This window comes from Cyprinus carpio, unplaced genomic scaffold, assembly GCF_018340385.1.
Source record: "Cyprinus carpio isolate SPL01 unplaced genomic scaffold, ASM1834038v1 S000006660, whole genome shotgun sequence".
In the NCBI taxonomy this organism is placed as follows: Eukaryota; Metazoa; Chordata; class Actinopteri; order Cypriniformes; family Cyprinidae; genus Cyprinus; species Cyprinus carpio.
Genome location: NW_024879284.1, coordinates 17523 through 40134, shown reverse-complemented (window position 1 = coordinate 40134; position 22612 = coordinate 17523). Strand labels below are relative to the sequence as shown.

The 22612-nt window shown below is 36.1% G+C and overlaps 1 protein-coding gene across 1 annotated transcript in view; it reads left to right on the top strand.

Annotated features, from left to right (window-relative positions):
• The first annotated feature begins 251 nt into the window (after window positions 1-251).
• LOC109066154 (PH and SEC7 domain-containing protein 1-like) overlaps window positions 252-22612 on the top strand; it is a 32884-nt gene continuing 10523 nt past the window's right edge. The window contains exons 1-2 of the mRNA XM_042755307.1: window positions 252-3480; window positions 20407-20586. Of these exons, the coding sequence (XP_042611241.1) occupies window positions 3413-3480; window positions 20407-20586 (248 nt within the window). The 5' untranslated portion in view covers window positions 252-3412. The remainder of the gene's footprint in view (window positions 3481-20406; window positions 20587-22612) is intronic.

Genomic DNA, 22612 nt, shown 5'->3' with positions numbered 1-22612 from the left:
CAAAGGAGTATAACTTAGCATGTTTCTTAAATATCTGCAAACATATTATGGTATTTTTATGCTTTAGCAGAGTCAAAATCTTAAATACAGCACCTTTAACTAAACCTAAAACATTTTTGTTACATGAAATAAAACAAACATAAGCTCAAATAAAATAACTTATTTTATTTTGGCTAGTTGCCAAGGAAACATTTTCAACATAATTTTCATTTAGTTCATTTAGTTGGTGTACTAAAACAACTACAAATAAAATAAAATAAAATAACAATATAAATGAATAAAAACTATATTGACATTTAAAAGCAATTACAAATGTGAATAGTGACTATAATAATATCTCGATAATATTTGGACAATAACTGTAATTCATAAATAAATAGTTGATGTTAAAGGGACAGTTCACTCAAAATGACAAAACATCATTTACTCATCCTCTACTTGTTCCAAAACTGTTTGAGTTTCTTTCTTCAGAACATATTTTGAAGATGGTTGGTAATCAGACAGTTGACAGTAGCCATAGTTTTTTACAACAGCTTGAGGGAGAATAAATAATGACAGAATTGTCATTTTTAGGTGAACTGTCCCTTTAATGTTGAGTTGTTTTGTGTGCCTGTCATGGTGTTGATTCTAAACGTGCCTGAAAGACATCAGACTCGTTCAGAATATGGTGTCAGATGAAGTAAAGAAAAAAAAAGTTAAATATAAAACTATAAAATGGATAAGGGGTCTTCTTAAAGGTGGTTCATAAACGCCAGCAAACACCAAATTCCTCTGTTCATTCCTCTGTTAGTGACATCAGTGTTTGATTAAAAGTTTTTTTTTTTTTTTAAACTCATTTATTAATAAATGATTAAATATTTTTACCTATAGGAATTGGAATAAACAGAATAAACACTGTGCTAACCAGATGTTATATATATGCGTATGGCGTTATAGTATGTCCCAAAGCTTGCCTACTCTTCTACTACACACTCAAAAGTGTGTACTCTTTCTTCACCAAAAAAGTTAATACTTTAAAGGGCTTAGTATAAGTAGGCACCATAGTACGATGCATTGTTGTGGAAACTAACTAGCCTTAGGCATTTATGCACATGCGCACTCTTCAAAATCGGCGCTTATTGAGTATGGACTAAAATTTATTGATTAAAATGTATATATTTAAATAGAATGGAAGATTTCACTTCATGATAGCTTGCTTATTGTGCCCAAGAGCATAATTTAGTCCATGTCTTACTAAAAAGAAACTATGCTTCTAACCACAGGTGGAGAGCTGTAGTTCCTACCACGTAAGTTTGTGACTCTGTTGGCGAATGTTCATTTGAACTGTGGTTTCGGGAAACACAGAATCGTTAAACTATGCTGGTAACCACGGAACTTGTAGCGATCATAGTTGGCTAACGATGCTTTTGGGAAAGGCACCCCTGCTTGCCTGTGTTTTGTAAGTGTCGAATTACACCCTATTTTCACGCTCATTTTGGACAGAATAATTGTTGATGTGATCTGGTCACATTGGTTAGCGTTAACTACAGGCTGTGTACGATTGTAGAGCAGCGTCTCAGCTCGTGCATCAATACAGAATGTGGCATGGGTTCATTTTACAATAGTGTCCGGCAGGGTTCATAAAATCCCAATTTCACAGTCAGAGCTCAATGTTTTCTCATCCTTTCCCTAATTATTTATTCTAGTGATTATTTTGAAAAGCACCGTCCTTAAATTACACGTTAATTCCAATAAAAATCAACTGTAAAAATAATTTGTCATATTTACTAACAGAAAGTAGTAGATCTAGTTATGGTAGTACAGCAAAACTATTTTTAATTTTGCTGATGTTGATACTTTCATATTGATTTGCTGTTCACAGTTTCAGTACACTTTCATGATTTTGTGCTTATCGTCATTGAAGCTCATTTTATACCTGATTATACTTCCTCTGTGGCCATATAAACACTGCACAGTTTTAGGTGTCTATGTTTTGATTTCTTGTGGATCCCTGTGATTTAACCAAATACCAATTTAACCAATCTTGATTCTTTGGTATTTGCTGGTTTGAACATAAGTAAAATTAGCAACAAGAGATGTATTAATTATTATAAGAGCTGGTTATTTTTATTTTTTAAATAAGGGTTTTCAGGCTTTTGAATGTTAACTGTAATCAATGTGAATATATTTTAAAATGTAATTTATTTCTGTGATCAAAGCTGTATTTTCAGCATCATTACTCCAGTCTTCAGTGTCACATGATCTTCAGAAATCATTCTAATATGATGATTTGCTGCTCAAGAAACATTTCTGATAATTATCAATGTTGAAAACAGTTGTGCTGTTTAATATTTTTTTGGAAATCGTGATAGATTTTCCTCAGTATTCTTTTCCCATACTTTTAAATGGTGGTGTGTTTTTTTTAATGCATAAAAATCAGAAGGAATAATGTACAATCACCAGGTCATTATTGCAAAATAAGCTTGATAAAAATCAGAAGAACCTATTTTTTTTTTGCTGATGATGTTACTTTTAAACATCTCACTATCCTGAGACTGCAGGGCTGATGGGAGAAATGATGGTTTGGAGAAAAACTGGCGTCAGAATGAGTCAAGACACGAACAGATATGTCATTCTTTAGAAGATAGTTTCCAAAAGAGAGTGACACCACTGCATTAACAGTTACGTCACACTGTACTAATTCTGTTAACACTATGTGGGTTTGAAGTGGATTCATTTTTTATGGGTTTGGATTTAATATTTTGTACAATACAGTTGAGATTCCTATAAATAACTGATCTGTGTTTACGGGAGAAGATGTGTTTTATAGATAAGAGAATGAGTGAATTATTAAACCTGCTGTTGACTGCATTCACTCAACCTCTCATGTGTATCATTTTGTGAACCATTGCTTATGTATGGATACAATATAATTTGTAAAACACATTTGAGTCCAACATGCACAGAGAGAACACAGTCTACCACAGCACAGCATAACAGTAGTGATCAGTAAACATGCATCCTCACCCGCACACTCGTCAGAAATCATGCTACTTTTCCTCATCATCAGACCCTTCAGCCCTGCTGTTATTTATAGCTCCAGCACAGCATCAAACTGCAGGCTGCAGCCTCGTGCCCCAGAGCATGATGGATGTAAATAAAGCGCATCGCTCTATCGCTCCATTCACACACGCGTGTTCAGCCCAGCCCCCCCTCCACCCGTCTGCCCGCTCGGCCGGCCCGCAGATGGAGTGAGCGCAGCGGCTGTAGTGATGAGACTTGCTACAGTAATGAATAAGCACAAACAGAGCACCGTGTCCTAGCAGCCTGCAGGAAACCGCACGCGCCGTCTCCATGTAGGTCAGAGCCGAGCATCTGGCCGGACGGTAGGACACATCAGGAGTTCGTCCACACGCACCGCCGACCGACTCTCATGGGCTCCGTAATGTCCAGCTGCTTTTCCCAGCCAGGCCTGTCCTACGCCGAGCAAGCGTCCTTCCAGTAAGTCTTGACCTTTGGCTTGCATGACATGCTTCTCAGACGGCGTGACGATTCACGTGGGCAGGTGCTCCCGGTGCGCACGCTTGTGTGTGTGTGTGTGTGTGTGACTGCAGTAACGTCTCCGCAGCAGCTCTCGTGTCTGTCCGCTGTGAATGTCCTCTACTACTGAAAGGTTGAAGCTTTCCTGTCTTTGTGTGATTCTCCCCTCCCTCATGACTCCAGTGGGCTGATCCTGAAGCACATCATAAATGATAATAACTGTAAATGCTATATTTGAATATATAGTTGCCTGTTTTGTAATTTTATTACTCATCCACTGCTGAGTCAAGATCATTGAAACATTTACCTGTATACACTGTTAATTTATTGGTGTATACAAATTCTGTCTTGAGCGCAAATGCAGGCTATTTAATTTTATAATAAGGGAATAAAAACAATCAGGAAATTGCTTGTATTGGGGTAAAGATGAGGTCATGTTAGCAAAAACTTCAGTAAAAAACAAATCTATTAAGGTTGCTGTCACATTTATTGACTGGCTCCTCATAAATTCTGCATCTGGTTCAAGTTGTTCACATGGATTCTGTGAAATTTCATGAGCAAAAAAGGTCCTGTCTACTGTCAATACTATATCTATGAAGCACAGCTCACACAGAGGTCACTTTCAAACCAAGCAGCCTTCTGCTGGTCAACTTCAACCCATTGCAAAATCTGTGGGGGATATCTTTCAGCCTCACACAGAATTTTCCATTACAAAGAATCGTATTAAAATAACATTTTACAATCGAGAAAAATTTGTCGAACAACTGTAAATATGAGCGCAAGCGTTTGTTCTAAACAACATCCTAATATGCTGTTTTAAACTCAGGTAAGGCTTTGTCAAACCAACATTCAAAACTTGATAAAGTCTTAATAAACCTTCTTTTTCTAGTTTTTCAATGATGTCATTTTTGCAAGCAGCTTCATCATTAATGTGATGTTGTCTGCTACAGACGGTCTAGCCTTCCATCAGGATTTTATAGATTGCAGTATTTCTCTGAGAGCTCTAAATGCACACACATGCAGTTAATGTCAGTAAGTATTTACTCTGCATAAGTAATGGCGTGTTTGTGAAACTGGGCTGTTTGGGAGGAAATTAATTGCTTTTCTAAGTCATCATGCTATTTATATTTTTCAGCGCTTGTCCCCAGATCATAAGCCTTGTTCTCAGTAATGCTGATTAAAGCAGTGTTCAGTTCTTCTGCTCTGTGAGGTGTCACCCTTTACTTCCACATGGTCACGCATGCGGAGGTAAACAGTGTGTGTGGCAGGTGCTGATGTCATGTGATGCGGCGTCTCCGTTGGGCGTCATGGGCTCTCAGCTGCTCTAGAGGAAGTGGCTCTCAGCAGCGCTCTGGGTTTGTGCCAGTGCTGGATGTGTGAGTCAGCACCAGCGGCCCGGTGCCAGGCGTCTGTCTGCTCACTGTCCTGCACACAGACCTGTTTCATTTAACGACTCTTCATCAACAAACACAAATAAATTTTAACCATATCACAAACAAAAAAATCTCAAAAATTAAATTAATAATCAACAAATATAATTCAAGTTTAATCATAGCACAAATGTGATGTTTCAAGCTGAATTCTTCTGTAATATTGTAGTGGAGTACCTGAATGAACTGAAGTCTAGTACTGTTCATGAATGCGCTCTTTCACATTTTTCAACTAAAAGTGAATGCATCTGTCATCTTCAACTTGGGGAAACATTGTGATTGAATTAATTGATATGTGTGAATTCGGATCTCTTAAATGTATACATTAATATTTCAAATACTAAAAATAAATAAATTTTTATGGGACCCAGTTTGGGGACCAGACAGAATTCCTCAAATCATGTGATATTTTTCACTAAGGTTCAGTAAGACTTTTAAGCATTTTAATTACAATTTTCATCTGTAGAATGAAAAAACTGAAAAAAAAAAAAAATATCAAAACCTTTCTGTAGACATCTTAGTGGGTTCAGACTTACAACTAGAAAGCACCTAGAACACCACCAGCAACCAGATGCACTAAAAACTGCTCAGGACATCTTAGGAACCACATTGTGCCCTTCAGAAACCATTCAGAATAACTTATCTGCCTAACAACACTCCAGAAGCTGCCCACAACACCCTAGCAACCACCTAGAACCCAAGCAACTGCATATCAGTGTCCTAAAAACCACTCAGAACTTAGTAATCACATAGTAACACCCTAGCAACCACTCAGAACCCTAGCAACTGCATATCAATGTCTTAAAAACCAATCAGAACAGCTCAGTAATCACATAGCAACACCCCAGCAACCACCCAGAACTCTAGCAACTGCATATCAGTGTCTTAAAGGGGTCATATGATGCTTTTTTAAAGATCATTATTTTGTCTATTTGGAGTAACAGAATATGTTGACATGCTTTAATGTTTATTTTTCAAATACTGTACATTATTGTAGGTCCTCTATGCCCCGCCTCTCTCTCTCTTGTTTTCTACAAAGTCCCTCCTTCTGACAAGCACAGTCTGCTCTGATTGGCCACCTGACCCAGTGCACTGTGATTGGCCGAACACCGCAAGCACTCGTCCGAAATGTAACGCCCCTCTCCATAATCGCGAGCTTCATCTTTCAAAATAAATGTAAAGACAGTTAATAATGTCCTTAGTTTTACCATCAGTTCAAGTCTGAAAGGAGAACAGAGTCACGTTAAAGACACAGTGATGAAGCTCGTGTGTGTTTGCAGTACACAAGCCACGGACGGTTAAGACTCCTGACTCCACTGTGTGACCCTGTCTTTCTCTCACGCACGCGCGCGCGTACACACACACACACACACACACACACACACACACACACACACGCCCCGCAAAACTCTGCATTTGAACATTCAGTAGCAAATACTTAAACTAATAACAAAACATATTTACAGTAGCTGATTCAGAAGCGCCAGATTGTGGTAGCAAAGTCAGTATTACCTCCTCTCCTAGGTTCACGAAACGGTCGTCCATAAAATGCGTTGCTGTTCTGTTGTAAGTAATCTTAAAGATTCCTAAATGCATTTACTTTCGGAAGGCCAAATAAAGCGCTTTTGCTTTCTCCTAGATACACACAGCATCTCCCTGACACAGCTGCTTCAACACTAACTGTGTTACTGAAACCACGCCTTCTTAATTTGCATGAACATTTGGGCGGCATTACCCAAATATTTCCACATAGTGACGTAGAGATGTGGGGGCGTGTTAGAACGAGCTGTTTTAGGGGGGCGTGGCAGAGTCTTAACTTTTATAAAGAATATCTCTTTGGATGTGAGACTTTAGTCTTTGCAACTTTATAGATCTTCTTCATGCACCAAGAGCTTGTAACACTCAAAAGAGAAAGGAAAAATTTAAATTGCATCATATGACCCCTTTAAAAAACAATCAGAACACCTCAGTAATCGCATAGCAATGCCCTAGCAACCACTCAGAACCCTAGCAACTGCATATCAATGTTTAAAAAACAATCAGAAAACCACATAAAAAAAACATAAAAACCACACAAAACACCAACAACTCCATAAACTGCATATACATTTCTTAAAAAAACATCCAGAAAACCTTTAGTAATCACATACAGTAACAACAACTTAGCACCCGCCCAGAATCGTAGCAACGTTCATATTTCAGAATATGTAATATCTAGCTAGATAAAATCTTATGAGCACATATCATAGTGCTGTACATGAATGAGATCTGGAGACATTATGGAAAGCACAAGTAGGGAACCCTGAAAGTGTCACATGACACCTGTTTGTGTTCAGAGTGTTTGAGTATTCATCAGGCTGACGGCTGATCTGCGCTGCTGGGATTGAATTGATCAGCACACACCCTGCTAATCTACTGACCCGGCCAAGATCTGACTCCAGGAGAGAGATGCTCTGTGTGTGTTGGCTGATTCTAGCGAGTTTGAGTCGTTGCTCATCAGCCTCATATTTCACTGGCCTGCCCTTCCGCTCAAGGCTGAGCTCTTTACAGCCACCACCTCATCTCACGATAAAGCAGCACAAACAACCGTACAGCCGCAGATATCTGCATAGATCCTTTTGGAGGTCAACACACATACACACACACACACACACACAAATGCCCTGTGCTTTTGCAGGGACTTCTGCCACAGAAACACTGGGAAGCATTCTTGTGGTAATCTGCTGAAAGTTCAGGCTGTATCTGTTAGCGTGATGTCGTCTGCTGTTGTTCTGGTGCTCCGTAGACGCCCAGAGATAATCTGAGGTCAATCTAAGTGCTGTTGAAATGTGGGAGCAGGAATAGGGAAGTTGGAGAATGTTTGGAAAGGGTGGGAGGGTGACATGTGTAGACTTTCACTTCATACTTTCAGTTCGAGGGAATGAAAAACTAACTTTGTTCAGTGCTGTTGGCCCCTCCACTATTCTGTAGTACAGATGGAGGGAGGCGCTTTCAGACCTTTATCTCAATTCCTCTGGTCTGTTGCTGTTGCAGAACACTTTCTGTAACTCTGATCAACAAGTGTACGTTCATCTATCCTTGATATTTTTGGACTTTGGTCTGTTCTCAGGTCAGTGCCTCTCTACTGTTGTTGGCTCAGGATGGTGTTGTGGTGAATGTCTTCACTGCTTGTGCAGGTGATCTTCAGTATTTGGTCTATTTTCTGTGCTAGGCTGGATCTGTCTCTCTCTTGTGTAGTAGTTGTGTTGGAGCCTTCTGTATAATTGAATTAAATCTGTTGCATTTTATTTCAGTTGTCTGTTGTGGAAGAATGATTTCCTGCTTTAGTATCATGGGAGAAGAAATCATATATTCCCATTATATCAGATTCTGCTGTGATATTTGGGGAGCTCTGTGTAGGAAATGGTCTTTTCAATATGTATTCTGAATTTTTTAAGCTTTGAATTTCAATACAATATAGAGCAATATAGTATAAGAGGATAATATTTAAAGTAAATTCTAATCAGTTTCTGATAATAATACCAGATATACAGTATGTTCACGTGTAATATTTCCTGCATAATTATGTACATAAAGAAATACTGTGTTGGATCAGTTACAGTAACTGTGTTGACAAGTTCACAGCAGACACACCCACCTTAACGATTTCAATATATTGCTTATCCTGCCTGAAAAAAGACCGTAAATATTGGGGATAATAACTGAAATAACAATTAATATACATTCATATATCCTAAAAACTAATAATTTGAGACGTATATGCTTCAAATCAGGTGATTTTAGGTCAAGGTTTTGGCTGTCTCTGCCGGTAGGGAATAGTAAGATGACACTCGAACACTTCTGGTGGATTCACTGCTGAACGGCAGTTAAGAACACAATGAGCAATGCAGTCATTATACAGATCAGTAGTTACAACTCAATCTTCCAGCAAAAATGACAGTCCATCTGCTATATTTTAAGTGCAATGGCCATTTCAAAATCCAATCAACAACCAATGGATAGAACTAAGTCCCTGTCGTACATGTTTGTATTGTTTGGAAGAAAAAACTGTCACTACTTCTGTTTCATGGTGACTTTAAATGGAATAATGTAGGGCTGGGCGATTTTTCCGATTTTATCCATTAATTCGAATTTAATGTTTTGCCACAATTTTGTACTTTTGAAATCGAGGAATAGCGATTTTGAATAGGAATATTACCAAACGTCAGAACTAGACACTGACAATATGCTGGTGATATAAAGAAAAATGAACGATCCAACTACACGTGATTAACCGCTCACATGTGACGTGCTCATATCGCAAGGTGCCGTTCACACAGAATGAGCTTTTGTGTTGATAAAGATGCAACACGTGCAGAGGAATAGGAAAAACATGCAAGAAGATGGGAGTTGAACTTCTCTTAACTTGAGCGCCACATTTTTAAAATGCCTTTAAATGTATGAGACGCTGCAATAGACGCGAGCGCAACAGTCAAACGCATCCATGTTTACAAGGAAAGGCAGCGCAATCTAATAAAAAAACTGTAAAGAACTACCAGAGATTGGAACTACTACTGTATGTCTGATATTTCATGTTTGCATCATGGTGACAGTCTGAAAGCTGCTGTTCATTGTTTTCACAAAACATTTATTATTAATAGTCTACTGGTGTTATACCTTCAGAAGTGAAATGTACAATTTTTGGATTCTATGTACTGTATAAAGTCAGTCATTTTGAATTTGATTTACATTTACTGTTGAGAATTTTTTGAAGCATTTTCATTGTAGCCTATTATTTTTGAACATATATCATGTGTAAGACAAGTTTGTACAGGATGTAGTTTTAGTTCATGCATCTTTTCTGCAAAGATGTTTAACAATTGATTTGTTTAACATTTACATCATGTGTGGTGCACTTGGGATAGAATTTTCTTTAACTAGAGGGCTAATAAAGAAAAGGTTATTTGGATCATGTTGTAGTTACATTTTTAATTTGACTAGTTAAAAATTGTAAAAAAATGAGAATCAGTCAAACGTTCTGATGTGAAATATGACTGTTGTAATCAATTTATCATTCCTGCAGTTTGCTGTATGCTTTGCTTCTCAACACTTTTTATTAAATTGTCATTTTTACATGTTGTAAAGATTAAGTATATTGTTTTTTTTTTGCATTGCTAAGCTTATATTTTTAGCTTGGTCTCAACATTTTATCCTTGATTCTAACCAGTTACACAAGCTTCCTGAGGCCAGAATGAAGGCCTGTACCTTAGTAGCACAGCTGGCCAGACACTCCCTTCAGGGCCCCAGAAAAACCCAACATGTGGTCACTGTCTGTAGAACTGCTGCTGTGTTTAGAGTCCAGCACTGGTGATGAGAGATACACCACTGTTTCCCATCAAGAAGTGTGTCTCAGCACAGTGCACTTATGTCTTCCTGATTAAGAGTTCATAATAATCCTTTATAGTTTGAAAATGATATCTGTATTTCACATAGTGTTTGAGTTAAAGTGGAAATAACACCAGCTTTCTATTTGGAATGAGAGGTGTGGTCACTTTCAGTTTTATAGTGGTGCTCTGAAATGAATTAAATGTTCTGGTTGTGGTTCACACATGCCAGAATGAAGTCACTTCTTTCATGCCAAACAATGAGTAGATTAGCTTCAAAATAGCTCTGCAAGATTTCTCCCTACCCAAAAGAAAGAAATAAAATTGCAAATTAATTTTAATGAATCTAGAAAATATCTGAAACAAACATAAATCAACTTGGTTAGTATGTAATGCTGTTTCTGTTATGTTTAAAGCACCACACTGTTAAGTGTTCCATGCATACTGCACACATATTTGCATACTACATTCCTAGTAGCTGTAGTGTGGTTGCACGCCATTGGGAACACATCCCCAGAGCTCCATCTGCTCTTTGTCAGGCTTTCGGTTGTTCTGCGAGAGAATCGTTTTAAAGAAGAGGATGTTCCCGCTCTTCTTCTCCCTCCTCTCTCCGCTGAGGTCTGGCTGAGAGCAGCAAGGGTTTGTGGGAAATGCGTGAGAGATGAGCAGACACTTGTATGTGCCGAACTTTAATCAGCGCTTTATTTTCGTGCTTTAACCGGCGAGGTGTGAACTTTAACGGCGCGTTTGAGCTCGCGTCTCTGTCGGGATGTTAACGAAAGCGCTGCGCGAGAGTTGGAGGTTTGCGCTCTGGACGTGTGCGTGAAATCTGCAGGTAAACAAAGACACTACTGAAAGTTTGATTACTGCACGTTCGCGACGCGACACATCAGAACGCGACGCGCCCTTTATAATAATCAAAGCTTGAACAGTTGACGCGCGTGTGCGCTATCCATACAGATAACTTCGGTGACTTTCAATTGAAACTAGCCACCTCACAGAAACCTACAAAAAAAAAGGAGTGAAATGTTGTAATGTTTTTTGTGAATCACAGTGAGCCTTCCACAACTGTACTACAGATAAATAGACTGCAGTGATTATCGCAGGAAAGAACTCCACCTTTCTTTAAAAAAAATCACAAATTTGCGATGGGTCCGGTTTTCTTTATGTACACAAAGCATACTTTATGATCACTACTATTTTTTAGATACCTGTTTCCTTCTGGAGCATCAGTGAGCGTTTGAAGCTTCTGTAATAGTTGTGTATGAGTCCCTCAGTTGTCCTCAGTGTGAAAAGATGGATCTCAAAATCATACAGTCATTGTTGGAAAGGATTCAAATACACAAAAGATGCTGGAAATCCAAAGAATCTGTGGGACCTGAAGGATTTTTCTGAAGAACAGCGGGCCATTTCACTGTTCAGGACAAACAAGGGACTCATGAACAACTATCACAAAACAAACAAACAAAAAAACAGATGTGGATCATCCAGATGTAAACTTTTGAACAGGGTCATTTTATAAATTCAGCTGTTATTTTCTCTTGTGGTCTATATGTAAGTGTCTTTTATGTGAAATATCTTATTTGTAAGATCCTTTTTTTTTTTTTTTTGTAAAATAGGCTAATTAACATTTTACAGAGACTGCAAAGTGTATGTAGAATTTTGACCACATGTATATAGTTAATACCTTTTGAATTCTAACAATTTCAAACACAACTGTTTATATTTCATATCTATTAGGTGAGTTCACCCTTTTTTTTCTTTGTTCCTTATGTCATTTCCCCCCAGTCCTTTTTTTATGAACCCTTAGTCATCATTTACAGAACTTCTCTTTACAGTATTAGTAGTTTTGCAATGAATATGCATGTTGTTTTTTATTCAGACAAAATGAAATATAATTTTATACAAATGCAAGTATTGAACATTATGCATAAAATACAAGAATGAAAAAAAGAAAGCAACTTTGTTAAAAAAAAAAAAAAGTTGCTGGGGAAACAGTAATATAAAACTCAACATAAAAGTGCATTCAAGTGTAAATACTTTGTAAATCTCACTTTTTTCTTGGTCAGAGAGTCTCCAATACAAAGATGCATACTTTTGCACGAATCAGTATTTATTATAACCTGATTTTAGACAACATTCACTCTCTTATGTCTCTGTGAAATGCCATTTTTGTTCATATTCATGACTTGGGCAATAGTAGCATTTCATGGGTCTACCTTAAACACACAAATAACTAACCCATCCTGCAGTTTTCAACCAACAACCAAATATAAAATATAACATATTAAATTTATATAAAACTTCAGTGTTTTTACACCTGTATTCATGTGTGATGTATCTTTGATGTATTGTGTGCTGGTGTAGTGTGAACACACATGCTTTGATGATCTGTTTCTTTTGTTGGATGTGCTGGTTTAGTGTGAAAACAGATGCGTGGTTGATCTGTTTCTGCTATGATGCCTCCCTGTGGTGCATCACTAGAACAGCAGGCAGTGGATTTACAGCATGTCCAATATCTGAAACCCTTCTCTTTTTACTGTTTATTTAGCATTTGAGGAGTTTTCAAATGTAGGTATTGATTGCCTAATATTATGTACTATGTTGCTTTTTTTATTTACCTGTACACCACACTGATTTAGCCTTTCAAAGAAGTCAATTTTAAAGGAATAGTTCACTCAAAAATGAAATGAAAATGTACTCGCCCTCAGGCCATCCAAGTTGTAGATGAGATTTGGAGAAATGTATCATTACATAACATCTCCAGTGGACCCTCTGCAGTGAAATGGGGTGCCGTCAGAATGAGAGTCCAAACAGCTGATAAAAACATCACAAATCTTTGACACGACTCTCCAGGTCTGTTCTGATGAAGAAACAGTCTCATCTTGGATGGTCTGCAGGATGAGTAATTTTCAGCAAATTTCATTTTTGAGGAATTTCGTGGCCTATGTGGTAAGACGAGTTTGGCTCCTAACCCTAAGTTGTGGGGTCTCGAGTGTGGTGGGCACTTTTGGATTGGGTTTTAAATGCAGTAGCACGAATTCTGAGTGTGGTTCACTATACTTGGCTGTATTATTTTACTTATTATATTTTATTTTGGGGTGATCTATTCCTTTAACAGAAGTCTGCAATTATCAATCTTTTTTTCTCCCCCCCCCAAACTGAGTTACCCTATTCTTTGAAATGATCCCAGTGCAAACGTCTGAGAGGGTCATTGACAGGAAGGGAAAAACAACAATAACAATGCTTAATGCAGATTAATAAGATGCAATTAACTTTTGTAATCATGGATAATTAGGTTAGGAAAATAAATAGGCCTTTCAGCTAGATAGGCTTTTCAAAACATAAGGGGAAAACACTTCCAATATCTTTTGTGTTCAAGTCAGAGGCCAACTCTAAAGAGTAATTTTAGGCACAAATGTATCTGCATCTGGTTTTATAAAGCAATCAACACAAATTTTGTCAGTGAATGAATTAGTAAAACGTTTTTTCCGTACTCAAAAACCATGAAAAAGAAACCGCACCAAGGTAGACAAAAGTATTACCTGACTGTATTGTAATACAAGTTCAGGTTGCAGTGATTAGTCGCTGAACACAATGTGTTTATGCTGTGAATCCATAAAAATTTAAAAATAATTAAGAACTACAAACAACATTTAAGCTCCACCCAATGACATCAAGGCCAATCTGGAGGCTGTATTGTTGTCCATTGTACTTTATTTTTACACATTCAGATGCAGATTCATATTTGAGTAAGTGTGATGACTAAAGTATGATTATAATATCTGTGGTAAATTTAAAAGCTTAACATTAATATATTCTCACAATACAATAACAATAAAACCTTAACCTAATTTAAAAGCTTAACATTAATATATTCTCACAATACAATAATCGTTTACCCTGCAGTGGTCAGAATGTCTCTCCGCAAACTGATTTATCAGTAATTAATGATGAGTAATTTGCACTTCCTTAAAACTAAATGCTAAAGAGGGCAAAACAAATCATAGATTCTAATAATTAGAGAGAAGTGAAGTTTGGTGCTTGTATGAATTTATAATCCTATTATATTTTTGGAAGGGTTTTCCAGTTTTGGTTGTGATGCTGAACCCTCTAGTAGTGTTCAGTAGTTGCCAGTGTTTCCAATAACGACAAATGAGACAATAATAATGCTTTAAATGAGTTTTTTATACAACCCCAATGTTATAATAATTAAGTAGGGCTCTGTCAGATTAGCGTGTATAACCCCGTGATTAAAATATTTTAATCACAGTTAACACACTGGTCCCGCCCCCGACCTGTACCTCACATTACATTACAGTTGACTGTTGACAATATGATGAGGAAAACAACCTCATAAATGCAGCTATTGCCTTAAAATCAAGATAATGGGACAAAAAATGCCCTCTGTATGGAGTTTTTGTCTCTATATGATGATATCAAACGAGCAGCGAAAGCAGTATCTCACACGAGTGCTGTTTGTCCCCCAAGTGCCAAAATTTGATTTTATACAAACAGTTCAGTAACTAAGAAGTTAATGCTGTTCTATTTCAGATACAGTATTGTCTGCTTTTGCTCAGTTTTGCTGAGAAAATGATTAACTTTAAGGTCACAGCAGAATTGTTTGCATGTCTCCTGAAGCAACACACAGCGGTGTTAAGTTTCTGAATGAATCCATGTTTTTGAAAAACGAATCAAATGAATGACAGACTCATATAAGACATTTACTGCCACCTGCTGGCAGTTTTAGTTTCTTATATCTTATTATTTCATTTAAAAAAATAAAATTAAAATAAAGGGATAGTTCACCCAAAATTTCTGTCATAAATTACTCTCATGTCCGTTCAAATCTGTATGACCTTCTTTTGCACAACATAATAGAAGGTGTTTTGAAGACTGTAACTAAGCTGTTTTGGTTATCATTAGACTTTCATTGCATGAAACAAAAATACTGAGATTGTTTGCTCAAATGATCTTCTTTTATGTTCCATAATTTTGTTAGGCTGCCCCGTTATGCCTAAACTGTTATGTAAACTCAATAAAATATTAAGTTTTAATTCAACTGACAGCACTAATAAAAAGCATTGTTCACAGTCATTTTGTCACTTTCCAAAAATGGTAAATAATAGATTTTAAACGGCTCTGTTACAGCGTGGTGCACAACTTTTTGAAATATAAATATTGCTTATTAGATTATTATTGTCTAATAGTATTAGCGTGAACACAATAGGGTTGTAAATGTGAAGAGGTGGGCGTAGATTAGGTAGTACAGGAATATTATTAAACAACAGCACTATACTAAAGGCGAGTAAAGGCCACTCTCTGTTTTACTGTATCTCTGCTTTATTGTTGGTAAAAGTTGGGTTCCACTCGAAAAATGACATCGGAAACCTGAGTGTTACTTGACTGAGAAAAAACTTGAAGGCTGTAATCATTGTTTTTTTTTTTTTAACAGCATTTTAGACTGTATATTTCCCTTGTACTTATATGATGATTTTGAACATAATTAATGTGTTGCTGAAGGACAGTATTAGGCATATGTATTGCATATTGAAGAAATACACTACTTCAGTCCTGACCTTTGCAAGTGTGTTCAAATAAGTAATCTACAAGGCTTCAGCTTCACTCCTCAAAATGGTAATTTCAAATCACCATTATTTCTCAACAGGTCACACTTGTTGTCTAAATGGTAAAAATGCTGTAATGTTCTGGAAGCAACAGTCTTCTGTGTGAATTAGGTTTGTCTCTCAAAGTGCAAAGGGTTCACGTCAGTTATTTGTCACATTTGAGTGGTGGTGCGCTGTGCAAAATCTTCTCTTAGTTTAGCACCATGTATAATTTGTTTTTCTAGAATATAATCCTAAAGGTCCTTTCATTCATTTTTGTATTAATAGACTGACACGCTCTTAGACATAAATGAACAGGCAAAAGCAGGATGTCTTGTAAGATTTTCTGTCGTCATTCTCTAAGTGCTAGTTTTTTTCTCATTTTCTGAAAAATTATTGTAAACGTACAGCCATCGTTCTTGATATGCCCATTATTTTCAATAATTCAAAAATTTATAATTCAAATAGTTCTAATTATTCCTATTTTTCGTCTAATTCTGTCTCGTCAGTTTTTGCTATCCTGTGCAGTCGTAATTTAGACCAGTGTTTACATTCAAAAAGTAACAAGAAACTTAAAATGTCTTCACAGCAACCCATCGAAATACAATGTGTTGGTTTCTACACCAGGCTTGAACGAAATGTGTGACAGAAATATACTTAATGTAATGATAGTACTATCTTCCGTCTACTGCACTAATAAAATTATCATCGAAAAATATCTATTTAAGAGACTATTTACCACACCAAAAATATTCTTTCTAACAGAAACATTATTTTCAGCAGAAAAACTGTATAATATTTAAACAGAATAAAAAATAAAAATAAAATGAAAACTGTAAAATAAATATATGTATGAGGATATCTATCCCTAATAAACTGATTATATATATATATATATATATATATATAATATATATATATTATATGTAATATATAATCAGTTAATTAGAGATATTTTTGGAAAACACAAATGGAAACCACAGTGATTTGGTTAAAAATTAGGTAAATGAATAAATCTGAATTTAATTAAAAAAAAAAAAACATTTCATAGGGCCTTAAAATGTAATTGTTGATAATTGCGTACAGTTTCATGATTTTCAGTTAATTAGACAGCTTTTGATAAAAAGATTTCATAGGGTCCTAAACAGATAAACAAAAAATATCAAACAGTACAAAATCACATCAATGACGAAAAACAAAAAATACAGCAATTAATACATCATAAAATACAAAAATTGATTATTTTATATATATAGATATATATATATATTATTATATATATATATATATCATATATCTATATATATATAGTCATATAATATATATATATATATATATATCATTTTTTTTTTTTTTTTGTTTACTTATTTTTCTCTGACTTTTCGGCGTGACTTCTCAGGTGGAGTGGCCTTAACTGTGGTGGAATTTTTTCTAACCTAACTATCGAAAGAGAAAACCAGGATATTGATATTCGATATTGAAGAAAAAATGGCTGCCAACTGTCCAGTCCAAGTAAAGGAGACTAAATGAACTGGTTGCATGACTGATCACCCCTTGCCAGGTGACACTCTGACCCATTTTTATTTTCTACAATATATGATGTACCGTCTCTTCGCTTCCTAAAATGAGACTTGGGTGTTTGTTGTCATTGAGGATCGGCGCTCAACAGATGGCCACTGTTAAAACTGTGTGTGCTGGACTGTACTAATGCAGTACAAATGAGAGTTGAATAAATAAAACCAAATACTCCTCACCTTCAGAAACCAGCCTCAGTGAGCAATGCTGTTGAATTGGTTTTCATGGTCATTCATGCTGTCCCTGTACAGAGAAGAAATTCAGTTGTCTTATTTAATCATTGCATCTCAGTGTCACGTCTCTGTTCAGATCTCAGATGAAGTTCTAAGGACAGAGTCGTAAACCCTTCAGATCCAGTCCTTCATGACACAGCTAGCATTAGTCTGTTTTGTCCTTCATAGGCTAAACCGCTGCTTGAATTGTTGCCAGAACCAGAATAACACAGATTGGACTCGGAGAGGATGTCATTGGATGATGTCATTGATGTGGGAGACCGCCCGGGTGATGAGCGCTACCTTTGTATTCTGATGTAGTTTGGTTGTTTGGCTGTCACTTTGGTTATCGCTTTTTGGCAGAAGCCTTGTGGTGACGCTGGTCCGTCTGTAATGTTGTCCTGTTTGATTGGGCTTTTGAGTTTTAGTTTCTCTCCTGTGAAGTGCACCTGACGGTGTGGGCAGGGTGCTCTCTGGGGGGGGGGACACTGGACACATTACTGCTTTCAGCCGAAGATATCAGACGTTCCTCAAAGGTCACTTAACAGAGCTGGGTAGTGACTGATTACATGTAATCTGAATCACTGTAATCAGATTCCAAAACTAAAGTGCCTTGGTAATTAGATTACATTACATTTTAAAATGCTCGTAATCGGACTCTACAATACATGATTTACATATTATTCACACAATAGCATTAAATTAGTTTGGTAATTTATTGCTTATTCTCCCTAATTCCTCCTTTTCATCTTTTAAAATATTCTGTTATAAATAGCGACCACTTATATACTCAGAAAATCTTCCAGTTTTGTGGACATTCACACAAAGTCACTAGTCGTGGCTACACAGCATCTGACCACTTATGGTTTCAACATTGTATCAACTACTGATGAACACGTTAATTTTCATTTGAATTAGCACTCGGTTAAGTAGGTTAACCATCTATTACAATGTCTTTGGAAGGCTTTTGTCTTTCAAACACATTAAAATGCACATTATTTCTTATTTACTGTAATGCAGGGGTTCCAAAACTTTTTTTTACATTTTTTTTTGTCAGCTGAACCTCTTTCGCCTGATATATATGGGTCAAAGACGAAAAAGTGTTTAAGCATAAAAAAAAGTGTAATACATGCTTTTAAAACTGTTGTAGTTTTCCCCCCCAAAAATGCAAAAAGTTTTCTGTTTTATTGTAATTGCAATTTTGTTTTGTTTTTCTGAGCAAAAAAGTAAATATCATCATACATTTTCCCCTGATTTACAGAAGACCACCCAGTAAAATGTCATTCGTGTACACAATCTTGTCAGGCTATATTTACAACAAAATCAATTTATGACATATTAAAAGGAGCTAATTACTTTCACCTCAAATACTAATGAGTTGTAATTTTACATTTTTAACATGTGCCACTATCCTAGGTTTGCCCATTTGTCAGTAAGAATTTTTTACTAATTTAAAAAAAACACAATAAAATTTAGTATGCTGCGCATTATTTGCTTTGATATTTAATAGGTACACGTCAGCAATAAGCATGTTTGTTCTTGAATTTTTTCGCGCATAAACGATTGTGTACACTGAATGACAATGGTAACATTATTTCAACCAACAATTTTGACAGTTTATTCTCCAAAAACTTATTGTGAAACCGTAAAAGTAGACATTTACTTACATTTAATGAGCTTTCTATGGACACAAAAATCACTGTTTGTACGTTTTTCTTCTGATGCGGACAATCTTAACGTCTTTGACCCATGTACTTGAACGTCACCCCTGAGATTTTTAAAATAAATATTTTACAAATTAAGTAGACCTATCAGATTAGCATGTTTCCTCAGTGGCCTGGAACATTGGTGGTAAACAAATAAAAGAATACCCATTTTAGGAAGTGTTAATTTCAAGTTATGTTATTTATTTTCATTTTACATGTTTTTTAGGATTTACCCATTAATGATTAGCGTTTTCATTAAACTCACAACATCAGTACTTTTACGACCCCCAGTTTGGGAAACCTTGACGTAATATAATTACCTACATGTTTATTGCAGTGTCATATGTTAGTTACAATGAATGGAATATATTTTCTGACTCTGACAATATCTTTTATATCAATATGGTTGCAAGATTATCCTATTTTTTGTTTTCAAGGGGATAATAAGGCTTAGGTCTAAAGGAATCTAAAAGTTATTCAAAATGTAGTCGTTTTATAGTTAACTAAAAATGTGCAATGTATGGATTTACGTTAATAACTACACGTTCTGTCTAATAATTCTGAAATCAGTAACGAATTACAATTTGTAAGAAGAAACCTACCCAGCTCTGGTCCGGGTTTATACACGGGTACATGGGATGAATGTGTATCAGTGTCTAATAATATTACTTGTTAGTCAGCGTATCGTTAGGCAAATGAATGAGTGTAATATTCACATTCTCTGCTGACATATGAAAAGCAATTCACGTTGGAAATACATCACAGTTAGGAGTGATAAAGTCGTGGCCGTTACATTTCCATTGCTGACGCCGCAAAAGTACAGAGCCTTTTCAGAGAGGGTTTTAGGGTGTTTGCCACTGACAGCTAACAGCATAGTATCAAATAAATAAAAAATAAAAAAGCGTCTACTTAATCTAAGTGACTAGTCGGGTTTTTTGGATGTGGGAGCCACCTACTATAATTAACTGTCTTATGTGTGTTTGTGTGTTGTGCAGCAGCGATGCAGGGCTGAAGGACTGGGACTCAGACATGGATGGTGTGGAGTGTCTTAAGGACACAGATGTTCTCCACAACGGCAGCCAAAGAGACCAGGAAGCTGCCCGACGTCTGGCCAGACGGCTCTTCCACCTGGAGGGCTTCCAGCGCTCGGATGTCGCCAAACATCTGGGAAAGAAGTGAGTGCCTTCAGCCATAAGTTTAGTTCTGTGTTTTTCTTCTCTATGCTGTCTTCATACACACAACCAGAGGAATATGTAAATATTTGACTCTAACTAGAACTTGAAGAAAAACATTGTGCAAATATACATATACATTGCCGTTAAAAATTTTGGGATCAGTACGATTTTTAATGTTTTTGGTTTTTTTTCTTTTTTTAAAAGAAGTTTCTTATTTACCTCAATGACACATCTATTAGATCAAAAACAAAAATACAGAAAAAAATATATATTTTGTGAAAAATTATTGCAATTTAAAATAAGTTTTCTATTTCAATATACTTTAAAATATAATTTATTTCTGTGACGCAGCGCTGAGTTTTCCAGCATCATTTGTCTCCAGTCGTCAGTGTCACATGATTTCTTCAGAAATCATTTCTAATATGCTGATTTATTATCAGTGTGAAACAGTTGTGCTGCTTAATATTTTTTGGGATCTGTGATATTTTTTTCAGGAATCTGTGTTTACTACACAAAACTATTCAAAAATAAATTTTCTATTAATTTTTTCTCTTTTTTTTTTAAAGAATTGTATTTTATTCAGCAAGGATGTGTTAAACGGACAAGAAGTGATAGTAAAGACTTATACTGTTAGAAAATATTTATGTTTTGAAAAAAAAAAAAAATTTAAACTGTTTATTCATCAAAGAATCCTAAAAAAAAAAAAAAAAACTATCACAGTTTCCAAAAACAAAACAAAAAAATATTAAGCAGCACAACTGTTAGAGTGATTTCTAAAGGATCATGTGACACTGACGACTGACGAGTATGATGTGCTTTTTTGATCAAATAACATCACAGAAATAAATTATATTTTAAAGTATATTAAAATAGGAATCCAATATTAGAAATTGCAATAAAATTTCACAATATTACAGTTGTTTCTGTATTTTTGATCAAATAAATACAGCCTTGATGGACATAAGAGACTGCATTAAAAAACACTATATCTAAATCTGTTGAATGGCAGTGTAGATACTTTGAGTCTGATTGGCTAACAGGTAGTTTGGGGTTTGTTCACCACATTATGGTTGTGTATTACTTTACAATTTTCTCTGAATTATCTGAAAAATCCACAGCAGAAACTGACTAATGTTTAGTTTCAGTTTAACCACTGAATATGTCCGGCAGTGTCTGTCATTGTCTATTGTGCTAAGCCATCTTCTTAGTCACGCACACACCATATATTTATCATTATTCAGGTGAGGATGTTTTCTTTGCACTCTGAACAAGATTTCTGCCATCTAGAGCACAATTCAGCATGCTAGTGTTGTCACGGTACCAAAATTTCAGTATTCGGTACCAATACCATTGAAAATCTACGGTTCTCAGTACCAATTTCGGTTCCAAAGCAAAACACAAAAACATGCTAATTAAAAAAATTGATTATACTTTAATTTAATCCAAACTGTGTACATATTTAAGCCAAGCCAAGAATAACAACTAAATTGGCTAAAAAATAATTTTTAGAACTTGGTGTGTAAAAATAGTAAACATCATCATGTCATCCAGTTTTTTACCCTAATAAAAGTTATAGGAGGTGGCTCGCGTCTTCCGCTGCGGGTGCACCCAGGGTCCGTGGTGTCCCGGCACCGGAGTAAAGGACATCTGGGAATATCTGCTGAACGCAAACTGTTTACGCTATTCTGTGTCAGCCACACAGAATATGTCACAAGGATACGTTTTCTAAGTGTTTTTACACTTTGATTTAAATGAAAAAGGCGCATCCTTGTGTCGCGGCTGACACAGAAGAGCGTATTGCGGATGTTCTCCAAAATAGCGCTACGGTGATGCGGAGAGACACAGAGAAGACAAATTGTTGAATAAAGTCATTATTTTTATTTTCTTTGTGTACAAAAAGTATTCTCATCACTTCATAAAATTCAGATTGAACAACTGATGGCAGAAGGACTATTCTGACGATGTCTTTCCTACTCTTCTGTACCTTCACAACTGTTATTTACTTGGCAGTCTATGGGACAGCCAC